This window comes from Anopheles aquasalis, chromosome 2 (assembly GCF_943734665.1).
Source record: "Anopheles aquasalis chromosome 2, idAnoAquaMG_Q_19, whole genome shotgun sequence".
In the NCBI taxonomy this organism is placed as follows: Eukaryota; Metazoa; Arthropoda; class Insecta; order Diptera; family Culicidae; genus Anopheles; species Anopheles aquasalis.
In genome coordinates this window covers 70,258,147-70,275,646 of record NC_064877.1, presented here as the reverse complement: position 1 = coordinate 70,275,646, position 17,500 = coordinate 70,258,147, and the positions used below count along the sequence as shown (strand labels likewise).

At 49.7% G+C, this 17,500-nt stretch overlaps 2 protein-coding genes across 7 annotated transcripts in view; one reads left to right on the top strand and one right to left on the bottom strand.

Moving 5' to 3' along the window:
• Positions 1-894, bottom strand: part of LOC126580981 (uncharacterized) — a 5,234-nt gene extending 4,340 nt beyond the window's left edge. Inside the window, exons 1-2 of one of the 4 annotated variants that reach the window (XM_050244357.1) lie at positions 844-894; positions 1-663 (exon numbers count right to left, since the gene is read on the bottom strand). The exon at positions 1-663 is cut by the window's left edge and continues 355 nt beyond it. The gene's annotated coding sequence lies outside the window, so the exon portion shown is untranslated. The other 3 variants (XM_050244358.1, XM_050244356.1, XM_050244359.1) reach the window with 3 other exon arrangements.
• A 931-nt stretch (positions 895-1,825) lies between these two features.
• Positions 1,826-17,500, top strand: part of LOC126580976 (WD repeat domain phosphoinositide-interacting protein 2-like) — a 22,494-nt gene continuing 6,819 nt past the window's right edge. For 2 of the 3 annotated variants that reach the window (XM_050244350.1, XM_050244348.1), the window contains exons 1-2: positions 1,826-1,973; positions 2,203-3,344. In XM_050244350.1, coding sequence (XP_050100307.1) covers positions 3,274-3,344 — 71 coding nt within the window. In that variant the 5' untranslated portion in view covers positions 1,826-1,973; positions 2,203-3,273. The remainder of the gene's footprint in view (positions 1,974-2,202; positions 3,345-17,500) is intronic. The other variant, XM_050244349.1, reaches the window with a different exon arrangement.

Genomic DNA, 17,500 nt, shown 5'->3' with positions numbered 1-17,500 from the left:
TGATTCTTACTTGCTCTCAAAAGCCCGCAACCGCAGCTTCTCTCGCACTCGCGTGTTGATCACCTCGCGGCCCTTCGTCGCTTATGCGGTCGCAGTTCGACCGGATGGTTGCTGCGATGGGCGAAGGCACACACGAAATGCTAAAAACGGGGTGGAAATTTCGCGCTCCGCTCCGTGCTCACCCAACACGGTGTTGATCACGGCTCACAACGGCATACTCTTTGGCACCGAGCCGCCGTTCCTGTGCCGCGGGAAGGATTATAGCCACGATTCGAGCTGCGGAATGAAACTTTTGGCAAAACGAAAATACCACCCCTGCTGTGGCCTATCGTCGATTCTCCGGGTTTATGTGACGCATGCACGATACGGGGCGGCGAGAAAAACCTCGACAACGAAGACCCTGGCAGCGAATCATCCTACGCCCGGTGGGCGACAGTTTTCAGCGCCGGGCACAGCACAACACTCGAACTACACCGATAAAAAAAACAACACTTTGGCCAGCTCTTCTGCCCCGGATGGTCTTTCTGGAGGTTTTCGGTATCCTCCTCACTTCTCGGCCGATTGGCATCACCCGCACTTGAATACACAACACTCGCTGGTGCTGGTCGATTGCCGATATCGCTTAGAAAGAGGGTGTAGAGGTGGGTCGGAATCCTTGCTTCTCTGTGAAATAGCACTTTTACTTTATCCAAAGACAACGAAACTCGGATGTTGGAACGACACGGAGGCGAACGGTCGCACGGCCACACACGGGGGGTGGGAGTGGAACCGGCTTTCTGGATCGATTGAGCTCGCGTTGATTGAGGAGAATTTCGTATTCATGTCTCTCGGACTGGAACTTACACAGTGCTCAACGGATTGTAATAATGTTTTTGCGGACGATAATTATTGGACTGCGCACGTCCTCATTTCCCCGCGGTCAAAGTATAGCGTCACTAGAATAGCTTCACTATTCTGCTACGATTTGTTTGTAATTCTGCCTTTAGCGCAACAACATGCAGACTTACAACCGCTACAGCCGAATTACAAACAAATCGTAGCAGAATAGTCATTACAGAATAGTGACGCTATTCTGCAGTATGATTTTGCCCGCCGGGTACCTTAACTCTGTGATCGCGCCGCATGCAAACATACGCCTCTGCGAGCGTGAAATATTTCATGGGCAAATTCAAACTCGATTTCCTGAGCCGCGCTGCTCGAATTCGAGCAAATCAGGGGAAATTCGAGCCGAGCACGTGCTTCGGAAAAAGGTCGCAAGTTGGTCGCTGGATAAGGTGGTTTATTATTAAAAACCATATTGATTGGATTAGAGAACTTGGACTAGAAAAGTCAGTCAGTTGTCTGAACTATGTTCAACATTTTTCTCATTTTCAGTAGTAGATTTTGCGCTTCCCCTTTGCAGAGCACCGGAAAGGATGAGAGGTGTTATCGACATGAAATTAGCTGGAACTGCGGACACACAGCGGAAACCCCTTTGCAAATGGGTTTAAAAGGGGAGAAAATGAGCAGAGTTGTAGGAGTCATTAAAACGGGAGAGCAGCAGGTAAACAAACACCCGATGCACGCACGACAGAATACAATCATGCGTTTCCGTATGTGTTGGTGTTGCTAACCTGATAGCCACGGATTTTGCGCGTGCGTCGCGTTACCCTTTCGATCGGGCATCTCGCTCTCTCGTGCACCAACTCGGCCAGCACACGTCTCGCTCTGGCTAAGGTGACCGAGGCAACACAAACAGAGGTATGATTATGTTGGTGAGAGGCAGGCCATGCTCAGCTGAAAACAGCGATGCTCGAGCCCCGCACGGTTCAGTCTGAAAGGAAAATTGGAATCTTCGCATCCAGCGTCTCTCCGTTGTCGTCGTTAGCCAGCCTGAAACGAACTTTGGTTTTTTCCACTGTTGTGCAATAGAGGAAAAAGGCAAATTGCGGCTATTCCCTGCAGCAGCAGCCCAACCACCGTTATCTCCACAAGTAATTACTGTAGCTGCACAACGCTCTACTTTACGGGAAGCCTGCTCCAGCTGGTGGCTGTGCTAGGTTCTAGTTCCATTTGTCGCTTTCCCATTCCGACTCCCTCTCGTTCCTTTGTGCGCATCGCAAAACCGATGGAACTAGAACAAGCTAGAATTCAGTCCAGTGCCCAGTCCAGTGGTCCCGGGGGTGGGATAAGATTAAATCATTCTCTTTCTGCACTCCACAGGCACAACACTTCGTCGCGGTTAATCGATCGAGAGCGTGTGTGGTGTGCGTTGTTTGACGACGATATTGCTGGAACATTTTTCCTTCAGACTCAACTGTTGTTACTTGCAAAGTCCAACCCGTACCACAGCCGAGGTTGAACCAATCCGAGCGCCAACACGCATATTTCTGGATATTCTGCATTCGTCGTCGCTGTTGTGTGGTTATTGTGATTTGAGGTTTCGAATTTATCCAAATTCAATCCTCTGACGAGCTGCTTTCAAGTGATTTTTATTAGGCGAGAACAACCGAGAGAGTTACTTTGTTTTTGTTGGTACCAACCAGCAAGTGCATTAAAAAAGAAGTGCGTTTTAGCGAGAGCTTGAGAGTGCATCGTGTACGTGTAGTGTTGGAAAATTACGACTAGAACAAGGCCGTTCACCGTGCCGTTTGGTTTAGTTTGGTGTTGCGCAAAGTGCTTTTCCCAAAAACAAGGTACATCATCGTCATCACCAGCATAATCCCTCAGAAAGGAATCTTTTTTTCTGCGAAGAGTGAACTGATCAGCACCCTTTTTTTCACCGTTTTCGTCATCTTTACGCGCGCGAACCCAAGCATCTCCGTCTCCGCGAGCATCATCGCAAAACGCGGAACGATTATAAACAAACAAGCGCAGCAACAACAAAATCGGCGCGGAACAAAGAGCACCAGCTGAGATCGGAGAGTGAGGAGAGCAAGAGCCAAGAGCGAAACGCGCGTTCCTATCTGCGCACTCTCGCGCGGGTTGCAGCCACCCCCTGCTAGCAGTCGTCGGCGGAGCCTGAAAGCGAATCCTAGTCCGCGGGCCCATCACAGAGACACCTCGGTCGTCACCACCAGAGTGTTGTGCGCGCATCATCGCCACATCTCCCCAACAGCAGCAGCAACCTTCTTCGATCGCGAGCATTTTTGTTTCGGTTGGCCACCCCTCTTCGTACAGCTTGCGCACCTTCGCCTTCTTTGATTCCACTTCGCGTTCGAAACCACCGCCCTCCCGCCCGCCTCGAACCGAAACCGAACCCAACCCCGCGGACGCCGTTGTTAAATCGTTTAAATGAGTGATATAAATCAGAAATGTTTCGGCAAAAATGGAGGATTTTCTATAAGCTTTAATCAGGACTATACGTAAGTACCACCACCACCTTCATCATCACTTCTACCCGTGTTTACAGGAGCAACTGTATCCTTTGTTTTGTTTCTCGAGTGTGTGTTAAAAGTTTAAATCCTCGAGGGTAACCATTTTTTTGTTCAACATAAAAAAAAACTTCCCCCACCGCAAGCAGGGGTCCCATTTTCGGGCGGTGTGAATAATGTTTTATTTTTAATGGAACCCCCAAGTGTAACCAGCAACCTGCTCCCACCCCAGAAATGTGCATGCGTGCTTGTCTTGTGCATTCGTACCCTTTCGGGGGCCTCGGTGCGAAACACAAGACACTGGCTGACAGTGTTTCACCGTATTTGGAACCCCGATGTGTTTGTGTGCGTCTTTTGGTTCGGGCTTCCTTTGTGCGCTCAGAACGCGCACCGCGAGCATGACTTCACACTGGCTGGCTTGGCCACGGGGTACCATTGGCACAATATTCGGTGCAGCGGAGGAGGAGCCCCATCACCACCGACGTACCCCAACAACAATATGCAGCGCGCGCGCAACACACCTGAATTGGTGTTTCGCTTTTCAAGGAGACAAACTGTGTACGACAAGCGCTACCAACACTAGCAGGTGGACGCTCTATTGTGAATGTGTTGTCTATTTTTATTTTGCGAAGCAATGGATCTTCAAAAAGTACTGCCGTGCTTCTATTGCTTGTTGGTAAATCGTAGTATCCTGGTTTAGTTTCTTCCATACGTAGTCTGGTATCCTGGAGATCTAGAAATTTGGCCCCAAAGCACTGTTCTGTTTTGTGCGCGAGCTCGATGATCTCTTGTCACCAGGCAGTCGCGACCCTTGTATGATTGATGTGTTCGCGTTGCTGCTCATCGAAGCAAGCGAATCATCATGATGGAACAACAACATGTGTGTGCCTTGTAGTAGCGGACTGGCGACCTTCTACTGCCCTTGCCTGCCTACAGTGTTCTGGTGGTGATTGTTGCACTGTTGTGCTGTCGCTGTGTTGTGTTGTATCGACTGGGCGCCTCTGCTCGCTGGTTGGTGACACGAGCTTCTCATTCGTCTCCACTACGCTCCACTCCATGTACCGGACTCCGAACCTCAAACCTCGCCCCCCGCCACCTCATCTCATGTACTGTCCGATGGTGGAATGAGGCAAAAAGACAGAAGGGAGGAACATCGTCTTGTCCCAGAGAGGAGCTGATGGTGTTGGCTCTGTGTTGAATGACATTTGTATACTCATCGGTCGCGCGCGATTGGCGCAATTATAAGTTCCCCTGGAGGTGGCTGGCAGTGACTAAAACTGACTGAGGCCCGGAATTGGTAGTCGCCAGGTTCCTCGCACACACATACGTGTGAGAATTGGTGATACTATCTCGGATCCCCCCCCCCCCCCCCCCCCTGGCGTTATCGTTGAACAGTGATCATCTGACAATTTCAGTAGATGCAGCAGTAAACGATCCAAGAAGAGGGCTTGTTGGATATTATACGAAAGGTGCGAGCGGCACTTGCCGTGTACCGTACCGTGTAGGCACTATTTTGGGTTAACGTAAACAGTGGAAGTTGCCTCAACATCCCACGGATTGATTGCTAAATCGATAACCCGTTTGTGCCGCGCCTAAGCATCTTGAGCGGCCAAAGAGGGGCATCGCGTCAGGCCCTGGTATGTTTACGGAGTGTAGTAAGCTGCGGTGATCTTCACGCTTTGAATTTATAGCCACTGTCCCTCCTCAAAACGGCTGCTGCTTCGGCGGCAGGGAAAATATACGCAGTAACCCCGTTTCTTTCTGTTTGCTTTTAGCTAAATCGTAGTAGCTTGTTCCCGAAGCTAGGGCTGCTTGGATTCGCCATTAAAGCAAAGTATGTGTATTGCCTGCGTTTGCTTATCGGTCAACGGAGGACTTCCTTCCCCGAGATATCGCGGGGAGGGGGGACATCATTAAAATAACGCTAAATAACATTGTCCCTTGGAGAGCACACACTCCACGGGCGACAACTCGCCAGCTCCAGCTGCTGGGCATCATTCGATTTCTAGAGCGACATCGAGCTACCCATTGCGCGCGCGCGCTCTTGCGAGGTCTCTTTCGTATCGAATGCGTTCTTCGAATGTGTGCGTTGGGGGGTATGTGTCGTCTCTATGTGGTTAGGCAACATCAAAGCATCACAAACAACATAACCCACTACCAATACACACGCACTGTGGCAGTGGGGTGGCATAAACAAAAATTTCTCTTTGTTTACATCTGGCTGACCCCCCAACACTGGAGGATGCTGTGGTTTCTGTTTGTTGGGGAAGAAGAGGAGAAGCGGGATGGGAGGTTTAATGAGAGAAAAAAGGAGCCTTTGGTTTAGAGATGGAGGCGGTTGATGCGAGGACAGATAAGCGCTTTCGAGTGCTGCTGCATCGCCAGAAAGAACGAGCATAGCTACTGGATACTACTGGGGAGTGATGGAGGGGGTGAGTGGTATGATCAGCTGAAAACCGAGAGGCAAAAAGCAACGCTCAGGACCAGGCGGGCGATTCGCTTGGCTGTTTGGCCTCGATTTGCGAGCGTTTGTTTGTCGATACACGAGCCCGTTCTGGTGCGCAGTCGCTCTCTTTGTTCACTTTTGCTCATTCTGGTAGAGCAGAGAGCATGCTAATGCTACTACCTCCTGCCTCCTTCCCGTCCTCATCGGAGCATAGGGCAATGACGATCCGGTGGACTCTGGACGGTTGTGATACTTTTCGTGCACCATTTCGATGCTCTCTCCCTTCCGTGAGCCTTGATTTGCTCCTGTGTTCCGCAGTGTGCAGCTGGTGAATGATGGCGTGACTTTGGGTTTCACAAACTTTTTCATTTTGTGTGATTTGATTTTATTTCGAACCGTTTTTGCACAAGCTATGAATCTGGTTAGTCGAATCAACGCTGGCAATCTCCAAGGTTCCATCTGCGATGAAAACCGGATCGCGATCGTCGTAGCAGATTATGATCCTCATTTTTCGATGCCATCGACGGTCGTTGACGTGATGTCTCTCGCATCAATTCACGTCCAAAATCCTCCACAAAGCGTTAAACGCTAAACTCTACCCCTTCTATTCACCATGCGATCTACTACACCATCACCACTACTACTACTACTACTACTACTAATACTAGCAACATTTTAGCGCACACTAGCAGCTCACCAGTGTGGAACGACTGCGATGATGACACACATTTGTTGTGTGCACGTATATTGGCACGCGTCATCGCGCCATCCTCGCGCGGCCGTCCGCGATACGACGCCGTGCGTCGTCTCGTACTTTCCAAGGCCTTTGTTTGGAGCGCTGGTGGGGCTGATCGTAGTGGTGGAGCCATCGGCGTGGGGTGGCAGGCGAAATCAGCTGCGTCAAATGGGCACGTTTCTCGCGGCATTCAAAGGCGGAAGGCGGTGGACTGGACTGACTGCGGGCTGCGGAGGAGTGGGGCTGTGAGCGTAGGAGATGGAAGTTGTTAAGATATGGACGGCTAGGGACAGAGGGGCAGAGGGGCAGAGGAGCCAGCGGAAACGCTACGCGCTAGTAGTAGCGTCGTTGTGCTGGCCACAGCCGCAGTCCAGCGAACCAACATATTACGTACATGGTGGTGGTGCTACTGCTGCTGCTGCCATGAATACATTATGATGGTCACGACCCCCATCTCACTCACTTCTACCTCCCCTTGGCTCACCTTCATGATCCTTTGGCACAAACACGCAAAGCAGCGGTATTGTAGGGTGAATTTTTGTCTCTTTCAAAGACGAAATTTTGTTGGAACATATTTCGAGCAAGCGAGTACGATCTGGTACTCGATCGAGAATAATATTTAGTCGCCAGTGCGCGCCTCTCATCGGAACCAAGAAAAAGGTAGTCATTCGGGAATAATTTTAGATGCTTCGTGTGAGCGCACAGCGCACAAAGCGAAATTATTCCGTCGCGGGATTTTCAAAGTGGTCAGCCCCGTGACATATTGTCCGCTGGAAGTTTTTGCTGCTCATCCATTGTTAACCATCAGTGGCCTGGGGCTTGGCAATTTGATACTAATTGGTGTGCACGTGTGGTGGTCTGTTGCCATTGTTCGTTACGTTGTCAGTACCAGTGTAACTGCTAGTTTTTGTTTCATATTCAAAATTACAATATCTGTATAGCCGGCGATACATGAAGCGTAAACTCAAGCGTAAATATAAAATTAATTTACACTTGAACATGTTTAAATGACCGGGTTGAGACGCGTAATCTGAATTACACTGAACTTTTATGGACTTTTGTGAGAAAAATAGGATCTTTTTTCCGAAGAAAAAGATTAAAAACGCTAGTAATGATCACTCACTATTAATGCAAACCACAAACAGGAAATATAGTGAGGCAAATCGCTTGCAAACAGCGTTTACGCTAGGATTTATGCTCCGTGGACCTAAAATCTTTTTTACACCGTGTAAACGGCAAATGTAAACTTTTTGGCATTACATTCTGAGTTTATACGAGAGTTTACGCTTCATGTATCGCCGGCTTATAGCTTAGTCATAAAATGCCAGCGTATCTTTTGTTTTTTTTTTTGGAAATGATTCATTTATGATCAAAAACAATGAAATACCGATCGTACAAGGAGAGAGAGATAAAGTCGATAATGCTATACGTTAACACCTCCTTCTCATCGTGCAGAGCTGATTTGACCCCAAACCACTGCCTCTTTCTTACCACCGGAGGGAAGGCTAACGGCATTGCCTGTTTGCCCTCCAAACACCGTTGCTTCTTTCGCTGTTTCCATCCGTTAAACGATGCTTCGTTCGGTTAAACGGTAAAGTCAAACAGAAACCACGAACCCCACCCCAAGAGGCGCGCAGCTACTACGCATCGATCGCGCGTACTTGATCGTTGCTTTTGGCGCGAGGGGCGGTTTGTGTAGAAAGTGTAGCTCAAAGAAGAGAAACCGAGAGTGTTCGAGAGAAGCGAAAAAAAAGGAAAAGAAATAGAAAACGTATTTACGCACACGCCTCGGGGGGGGGGGGGGGGGGGGGGAGCACGCATCTTTCCCCCCAAACGCTTGGCAATGAAGGAGGACGCGCTTCTTCAAAGAAAGGATGGTGCTGGTGGTCCGTTTTTGGGGGGTGGTGGGTGCGACGTTGGGCAAGCACCGCACGCACACAGTAGTACCATTTTTGGGTGGTGTGGGGCGGTGGGGTCAGTGGTGGTGGAGGGTGGGTGGTGGTTCGCGCATTTGGTTTGCGTTGCGTGCATCGACGCGCTGCGTACTGCGAACGTTCGCTGTGTTCGGTGTGTGGGGCCAAGCTCAAGATGTTTTCCAAACGCTTATTTCACAACGCACGTCAACGTATTGCTCATACGTATTGGGTGGGATGACCTTAACCGAACCGAACGAACGGCCAATGGCGTTCGCATGACGGTGACACAAAACAAACTAGTCAGCAAACAATAATAAAAACATGTTTTTTTGCATTGGGAGGTCTTTCTGTCTTTGTCCTCTAGCTAATGGTTTCTGTGTAGGTTTCGGTAGTTTCTAATCGCTTGCCTAATTTTGAAAAGTCCAAAAAGGTAGTCCCCCTGAAGGCCACCGATAATCACGGTTGAGTTGATGAGCTAACCTTCGGACGATCGAATCCCGCTGTGAGCCAAAGTGAGCTTCCGAGTCTTGGTGCTTGCTGAATTCACCAGCAGCAAACGATCTGCCGTTGGCCTATCGAGCGCGATCGGTCGCGATAGGATACAGACCAAACCAAAAAAAAAAAAAACCATTGCTCCCCAGATGGGTGGTTGGTATTTAATCAAAATAAACATGATGACACAAAGCGCACAGAGTCCGGGCGCCCCCGGTTGGCTCGGCTAATTCCTTTGGCTGTTTGATCGATAAGCTACCTGATTTCGCTAAACACACTTTATAAGGAAGCCGACACCGACAGGCGAAACGGAGGGCGCGGACGCCGACACGGGGCTGGTTAAAAATGTGCTAGACGGAAGGTGTTTTATGTATTTTCTGTTGCATTTACTGTTGCTGTCGGGCATCGAATTTTTCATTCCCCCACCACCTGAGACAACGAGAGTCCGGCCGGTCGGTCGGTGGTGTGAGTAGTGTCGGTTCAGTGCATTTGCGTCATAGCACGTCCGACATGGACATGGACAGCGGACGGGGGCTGGTGATGTTTCCTGGCGTAGCGAATGCCAATTGAACGAGCACGAACTGCATTCCGGTGGTGCCATCGGAGCTTCATCATCGGATTGGGTTTTGTGATGCTCAGTAATGTGATCGCCTTTGTCTCTCGGGAACACGGGAGCGGGGCTCCCGCTCGCTCAGGTCCAGCGGCTTTTCGTTCACTTCGTTCGTGACTTGAAGAGCAGATGATCTGATCGTTCTCGATTGTCCGCTGTAGGTGATGCCAAATGTGTATTAACTAACGGGATTAGGAAGCTTAGTAATCGCACAGCACAAACTGGCAACTAGATGCTTGATGTACATTTCCCCTATTCCTCATTTTACTCTTCCATTAATGAGTATCACTATTTGATACTGGGAATTACAAATTTGTTATTTATTTAAGCTACCAAGCGCCTCGTGTTCGCGCGCTGCTGCTGCTGGTTAATGCTATCAGTACTTGATGTAGCTGAGTTGGGTACAAAATGCAGTTCATTGTGTGACAACTGATGTCACCAGTCAAAGTGTTTCGCTGAGTGTTATAAGAAGGAACGCAGTAGCACGCTGTTTAACCGTGCAATGTTGATGACTACATGGAACCCGACACGTGTCTATGATTGCGAGACGAGGGCCCAGCACTGGATGTTCCCGCTGGTACAATTGAAACGCATGATCATATCTAATTGTGCCGATAAAATTGTGCCCTTTACACTGCTGTGGCCTATTACCACCACTGCAGAGATTATCATTTATCATAGCCCCATTAGCCACTTCCCAGTTGTGTGTCGTCCGAGTCCATGTTCTTAAATAGCGGCAGCACGCTGTGCACCCGACGCGCCAGTACCAAGCAATTGATTGCACTTGCCCCTTGCATTTGCGGGTATATGATTATGAAACGTGCGTTGTGAGCTAGAATATTTAAATTGGACACTCGCCAGCTAGCTAGTCAGCAGCCAGCGGCAGGCGTTGGTGGTTCTCCTCTGTGGTGCGATGGAGAGAGAGAACGGCAGTTAACAGCGGGCGCGAGTACGTTCTAGAATGCTCCCATCATGCATCCAAACCGTACACGTGCTCCCCTCCCCCCAGCTCTACTGCTCTAGTGACTATGTGGTGGAAACGGGCGCGGCGGGGGTTTAGTTCGCGTGCCAAACGATCCTACGATCCGATCCGAGATCCGAAGCAGTCTCATCCCAATCCCCGAGTGCCCCTAGTAGTATTTAGGATCTAGGAGTGAAGGACATTTGAATGTGGCACTGGATGGGCCACAGAGGGACGGTGGTGGGGCAGTGTAACACAGATGCTGCTAACTCTCGGCGACATGCGAGCGATAGAGCGCGCTCTAGTACACGGCTAGTGCGACGACTCCTTACCTTGTTACATCATGCCCATCGTTGCAGCGACAGGTTTGTGTACAATTTCATCATCTCTCTCTCGTCGCCTGCCAACACCACCACCACCACCACCATCAACAGCTCAATGTTCCAAGTCTGATGCACTCTCTGACTGCAAGTGTCCGCAAGAATCGTGGTGTGTGTCCGTTTGGTAAGCTCTGATTGCCATCAGCTGCTCATTGCTACTATATCCAAACCTGGGATGCATTTTCTAAGAATAAAACAGCGAGAGCTTACATGACTGACGGGCAGAGCGCGCAGGACGCTGAACGACGACGATCACCAAACGAACAACCTCCTCCTGATGAGGTTGATTGAGACGCTCGCGACGAGAAGCATTTGTTACACCCTCGGTCTTTTCCATCCATATCGCGCCATGTTGATCGTATGAATACATGCCAGCTGATGGACTGCGGGTCACAGGAACAGGTTTTTTTTTGTTTGTTCAGGCAGTCCATGGCCAAGAGTGCGGCAACTTACGCAAACGCGCAAGTGCATCTCGATCGACATCATCATCATCATCACCTCGATGGAACTGTCTGTATGCGTGTGACCAGCTGGTGTGCTATGCGTGTTCTGTCCATTTAACTACTCACTGCTGCATTCCTAGGTTGTTGCGTTCGACGCTTGGTCGCTAGTGCTTTATTGGAGCTTGCATTTACATAATAGAGAACGAGCAAACGGGGAAGAGAGGTAGTTCTCGGATGCGGTCATCGTTTAACGTGTGCGGTCCTCGGTTAAATGTGCGCTTGCGCGTACTGTTGTCGCAGTGGTAGTGGATACACAACAGCTGTGAGCCGCCGAGTTGGCTGATGCAATTCAGATAAGCGAGGAACGGGGAGTGGGGTACCTCTGCCTTTTTGCACTCGTCGCGCTGTAAGCACGCTGTTGTCAGCTGTTCCGCAGGGCTAGCTGGCAGGGCAGGGATGCATGCATACGGAAAGCCCGTTCCGCTAAGTCGGCCGCTGATAATCAATCGACATGACTTGCTCGATTACAGTGACCTGAACTGACATGTTCACGGAGGAACGCGTCATCGGGTTCTGGTGTGTTGTGTGTCATCACCGGATTTAGGAAGCCAATCACCTTGCTCAGCATGTGATTAGAGGCCTGTTAGTATAGTAGCACAAACGCTGACGCTTACCTTCCCCCGCTGGTGTCCTTTGTGTTGCCGTCATCACGATTAAGCTCCCACAGGTTCTCGCGTTTTGGTTTGGTTCAAGCACTAAATTCTGCGTTTCAAGTTTCAGTTGCTTGACCACAAAAACCAGTTACTAGCGAGAGCACGCAGGGGCAGGGAGTCGGTTTTTAGCTTACGTGCAGCAATACGTAGTGGAGGTCAACCAGACCGACCAGCCCACCAGCCAGCCCATACACTAAATGGGGACTGCACAGGGCCCCTACGGAAAGCTGTTGCTGGTGTTGGTAATCAGCTGTGCCCATTTACTGCATATTTCCTGTACAACGATTTGACCTTACGCCAATCCATCGAGTGGCATGCAGCTGGCTGTGCAAAGTCCCGGACCATCGATGACTTGTCGGTGTTGGAAAGGACAAAGAAATGGTACGATCGTCGGGGGGGACTTTCATCGAGCTTCTGCTACCCCCCGTGTATGACCTACTTTTAGCAGGATTGCGATGACCATGGCGTGAGGTTCGCGTTAAACTTCCAGGCCACAGGCCTGGGGTAAATTGTTTTGGGTAGTTTGGCTGATAACACGAGTGAACGTTGCGAGTGTTGTTTTGGATGTTGATTAAGTTACTCTCCTATACAGGCGCCAGGCCAGGAGGTTTACACTCGTGCGTTACTTCTGAATTCCGCCTTTCTGTACCCCCCGAGGATGCTTCTCTTTTCAGATAAAGCGTTGCTTATATATATTAACAGCAGTATGACAAATTGAGACACCTGCAGGAAGTGTGGCTAGGATGTTACTAGGTGCCTGAGTTAGGATTGAGTGGTGGCCCCGCACGGCAAACAAACCCCTAATCAGCGTTGAAAAAGGGGCGTGTAATGTAGGTGCTTCAGCGTGTTCAGTGCCAGCAGCAAATCACGCGACAAACATGCGACCAGTAATAGGACGCTGGCTGCAGGCTGTTAGACGGGGCGAGCCCAGTGCGCTTATCTGTTCGCGCCGCCATCGTAAGTTTGATGGTCAACATCCTCGCAAGAAGTTTGTTTTGACGCTTGTCTCAAGTGTAGCAGCCTCGTTCATTCGTTGTGGTGTGGCACCTTTTGGTCTGGCGAGCTGTCTACCGATAGATGAATGTTACTATGCAGAACGAATAGAAGAAATCCTTGTTGGGGGGGAAGTATTATTTTTATACCTTTTTTTTGAGGCCCAAAGTGACAGGTTATTGCCCTCGATAACGGTGAGATCGGAGTGTTTGTTCGATTTTTTTTTCACGATTTTTTTTTCGCTTCTATATCAGTTCGCGATCCGTGCGCAATCTTATCGAATGTCAAGGAGGAGATCGAGAGTATGGGTACCAATGGACACTTGCGCGGGCAGCCGGGCATTGAACTTGACGGGAAGGATTTATTTAGGTCGCATACCAGCTGATAGGAGCATCTGCGAGAGGCCAGTGGTAGCAGAGTCATCGCCGGCTTGCAGGCAATTTGTGCATGTTAGCACCTCGGTAAATGGCAGCGCGGTGGTAGTGTTTGCTCGTACGATTTCTCCGATAACGGATGCACCGCACCTCGCACTCAGTGCATATAAAACTCAAAAAAAAAGTAACAAACGAACGAAAATTGAAGGGGAAGGCCTTTATTTGATTGAGCGCCATGGGACAACACAATCATCGAGTGCGAGTTCGAATGATAAGATGTGAAGTGACTGCACTGTCGCCGTTTTGCTCCCGGACATGCAGCCGTTTCTCGAGAAGAAGCTCCCCACCCCCCTGCCACGGGTTGATCAGCTGACGATGTTTGTTTCAGTTTGCACACTTTTTTTTTATTCGGTGTGACGAAGTATTTGTTTCATATTCAAGCGAATCATTCACGGTGGTGCACGACGGACAAGAAGCGCTGACGACACAAAACAACAACATCAACGGGGGGTGTATGACGCCAATACAGAGTGGACACGGGCTAGGGTTCCTCTGCGGGTTGTTTTGGGTTAATAAATCCCCGTTTGATTATGGGGATGGCTATCAACGTGTGGGAAAATAGGTCAAAATGTGGCAATCTTTCGTTTGCGTTGCGAAATATTGCAATGCAATAAAGCGCAGCCTTCGTTTAATCGGGGCTGTAGCCAGTTGTCTGGGTCTAGAACTTGCGCCTTAATGTGGATGCAATTTCAAGGTTCCGTGCGTACAACAATCAACACGACGTTTTTACTTTCCAAAATCCCCAATCGTTCACAGCGTTCGTTTTCGTTTCGTTTGTATGCTGTTCTTCATTTCGGTCACGTATCCCGTGCCAGTGCATTGAGTCTGGTCTATATAGGGGAAAGAAAAAATAGGGAAAAACTCTAGGAACACGTACGCACCCGATATCTGGTTCCGGTGCATGATGCTTGGAATGCTAGGTAATGGAGGTGTGCAGCACACGAAAGGGAACCCCCGGGAAGGTCATCCTCGGGGTGTGTTTACTGAACATGAAGCAGGACTGTTGCCTGCCTGCTGCTAGGTGGTAGCCTGGGATCCGTGAAAGGAAATGGTTAATGCAATTGATGGTGTGGGTATCGCTTTGCCTGCGCTTGGCCCTGTGCTACTTACTTCTTGGGACAGCAGCATTTGCTGTTATCTGCTAAATTCTTTACCTCTGCAATGCAGCGCACAGCGAAGGAGCATGTCGGCTACGGACACTCCTTATCGGGTGTGGAACCCCCCGTCCCTAGCGTGTGCGTCCACCAGTGATACGAAAGCGTTCCATGTTGAGGAAGGTAATGTGAAACTGCCAAACTGCCGCGTAACTAGTGCGGTTGGGGTTGTAGCAAAACCGCAAAACCCCCTGTGTCCGTGGAGGAATTTGAATAATGTTTTAATAATACTTCCATCAGGGTCAGCTTATCGATCTGGAGGATCTCTAGAGGATACTGGAGGAAACTGTTGTGGGAACCGCGAAATCACGATGCCAGGGCACGTCCAGCGAATGGGAGTTGGAATCAATAATAAGTTGCCATTTCGAATGCAGCTGACGACGTGCCACCGCACCGTGGAGGTGGAGAAGAGTCGAGCCACCGCCACAGACCACGCTTGGTCGGGTCGGCTGTACAATCGATTAGCAGCAGCAGATACACCATTTTGGCATTGACATTGAAACGTACCGAGGCAGAAATCGAAAGCAGGTCAATTCTCAATGACTGTTCTGTTCAATGCTTTAATCCTTCGCTTCGTGTTAGTGGCTAGCGGGGAGGGAGAGGATTGAAGCGCGAAAAAGCTCCGTTGAGACGCTACAGGGTGCCATATTGCCATTAGTGTGTATGTTTTGTGTGGATAATGGTGGAAGATGATGATGACATTCTCTTCATCCATTCAAGGCGTAAAGGGGGCAAGTTCATTTATTGTTGCTTAGTTCAAATTATTTCTAAAAAAAAAAAATCGAAAGGGCCCTTTTCCGTGTCCTGGTGAGTGTTCAGCCCAGTTGTGATGCCAGGTTACAGCACGAGATTAAGACACCTGCGACCCAAGCAGACTGACCTGACCAGCTGTGCCACTGTGTGGTAACTCTGTAGGTACCAAGACTTGAACAGACCATCACACACTACTTCGGGTCAGTTCCTGCTGTGATCGGACGCTCGATGGATGGATAGCGCGCGTATTAACAGAACAGGGCCCTGTTCAAGGTTAAGCGTCGTTTCACGGACAACAACTCGACCGTGTACAACCTACTCTCTGGCACCCACCACTAGGCTGGTGGCAGCCTCATGCCAGGTGACTGGCATCGGTCGTTGGTTGTTTGTTGTTGGCGACGATGATGACGACAACGACGACGACGACGACGCCAACGACGAACGCATACAGCCAGGAGGCACCCTTCACACGCCTACCTTGTTTCGGATAATCTGGCTTCTCGCGCTAGATATTGTTCTTCCACCACCACGGGGCACGTCGACGACGATTTCTCAAGGAAGTGTACGGCCTATTGGAGAACAACAGCAATATGAGAAGCTACTGTGCACCAACACTATCTTCCAAGGGGTGGTGGGGGTCTATCAGTTCCACACATAATCAGCTGCTTCACAGTTTGTGTTGGAGTGGCGCACAGTTAGTAGCGAGTATTTAGCGCCTGTGTTCCTCTTCCGAGGAAGTTCATTATCAAGGACACGACCGTCAGGTCATGCTGGCGGTCATGGCTACTAAACAACAATACCTCGCCCCTCGAAACCGCCCTTCTCCATAAATGTTGCTTCTCCCAGTTTGCTGTCGAACAATCGGGGAGGATCTCATAAGATCATCGTCGAAAAGGGGCATCATATCGGAGTTGAGTCAGCGGTGGGGCTTGGATTGATGATTGGCTGGCGATGATGAGAATGTCTGTCGCGCACTGCCTAAGAACAAGCGTTGTGTCCGCACGGCTCGGCTTGACTCGATTCTGGGCGGTGGGGATAAATTGACGATGAACTGATGGCGGCATGATGCAATAGTTGAGCTGCAACTGCAATCTGCTGAAGCATTCAGCCCCTGTCCTTGATGGAAGTTTCTTTGTTTCGCCAACGCTTCCATTTTTTTTTGTGCGAATGAGCAGATAATGCAATGGGGAACGAATGGCAGCCAGGATAAACCAGTTTTTTACGGCCGTCAAACACCATTGGCCTTGGAAGAATGGAAAAGTGTTAATGAACTTTAGTAGAGTTTCTTGGGAATATTTTCGTTGATTTACAGACGCCCGCTAAATACTGGGTATGCTATTTTTTGTAATATTAATCTGAAAGAATTTTTCTTGACCCACGATACGATATAAAGTTCGTTGGCTCTTCTGTGGCGCCTGGAACGCAAGCAGAAAGCAAACGAATGCTCGCCATTCCTGTACAGCAACATCTGTCCAGTTGATCGTCCGTCACGAATGTGGATCGAATGATGCAATTAGCCATCGCAATCCGTACACCGGAGATATAAATCCTACCTTCAGTACTAGCCGTGCATCGCTGCAGCAAGTGCCAGGAAGAGTCAACGACGGCTCGCTATCTGCTCATTGCACCGTCACCGTTAGTTTCTCGCATAATTGCCTCCTGCCTCCTCTCGCGAGAAGAGCTAGTCGGCTAGAGATCCACCTGGCAAAGTGTCGATTCAACAAATCGGTGGCTGTGCTCCTCAACATGGTCTCGGGAGCGCCGCTATGATAGAGAAGCGCGTAGCTGACGGCGACAAGTTGTTATTGAAACCTCATTGCGCCTCGCACGCGCCTCAAGGATCCATCCGTTGGCCTAAAGGAAGAAAGTGGCTCCGGCTGTTTCGGTTCGGTTCATTTCTTAAAACACTCTCTCGATGCAAATGCAGAAAAAGGAGTAAGTGCAATGAACGATGATGCACCTTTCGCTCTTTTCCGTCTTACTATTTACCTTTGCAGCATCTACGCCCAACGATGCACGCCCCTACGGGAAAAAAGCAAAATAGGGGCTCCAATCATTCGCTGATGGACGGACAGCGATCCGTTTGCTCCGCGCGGGGTAATTAAAGGGTCCTGGG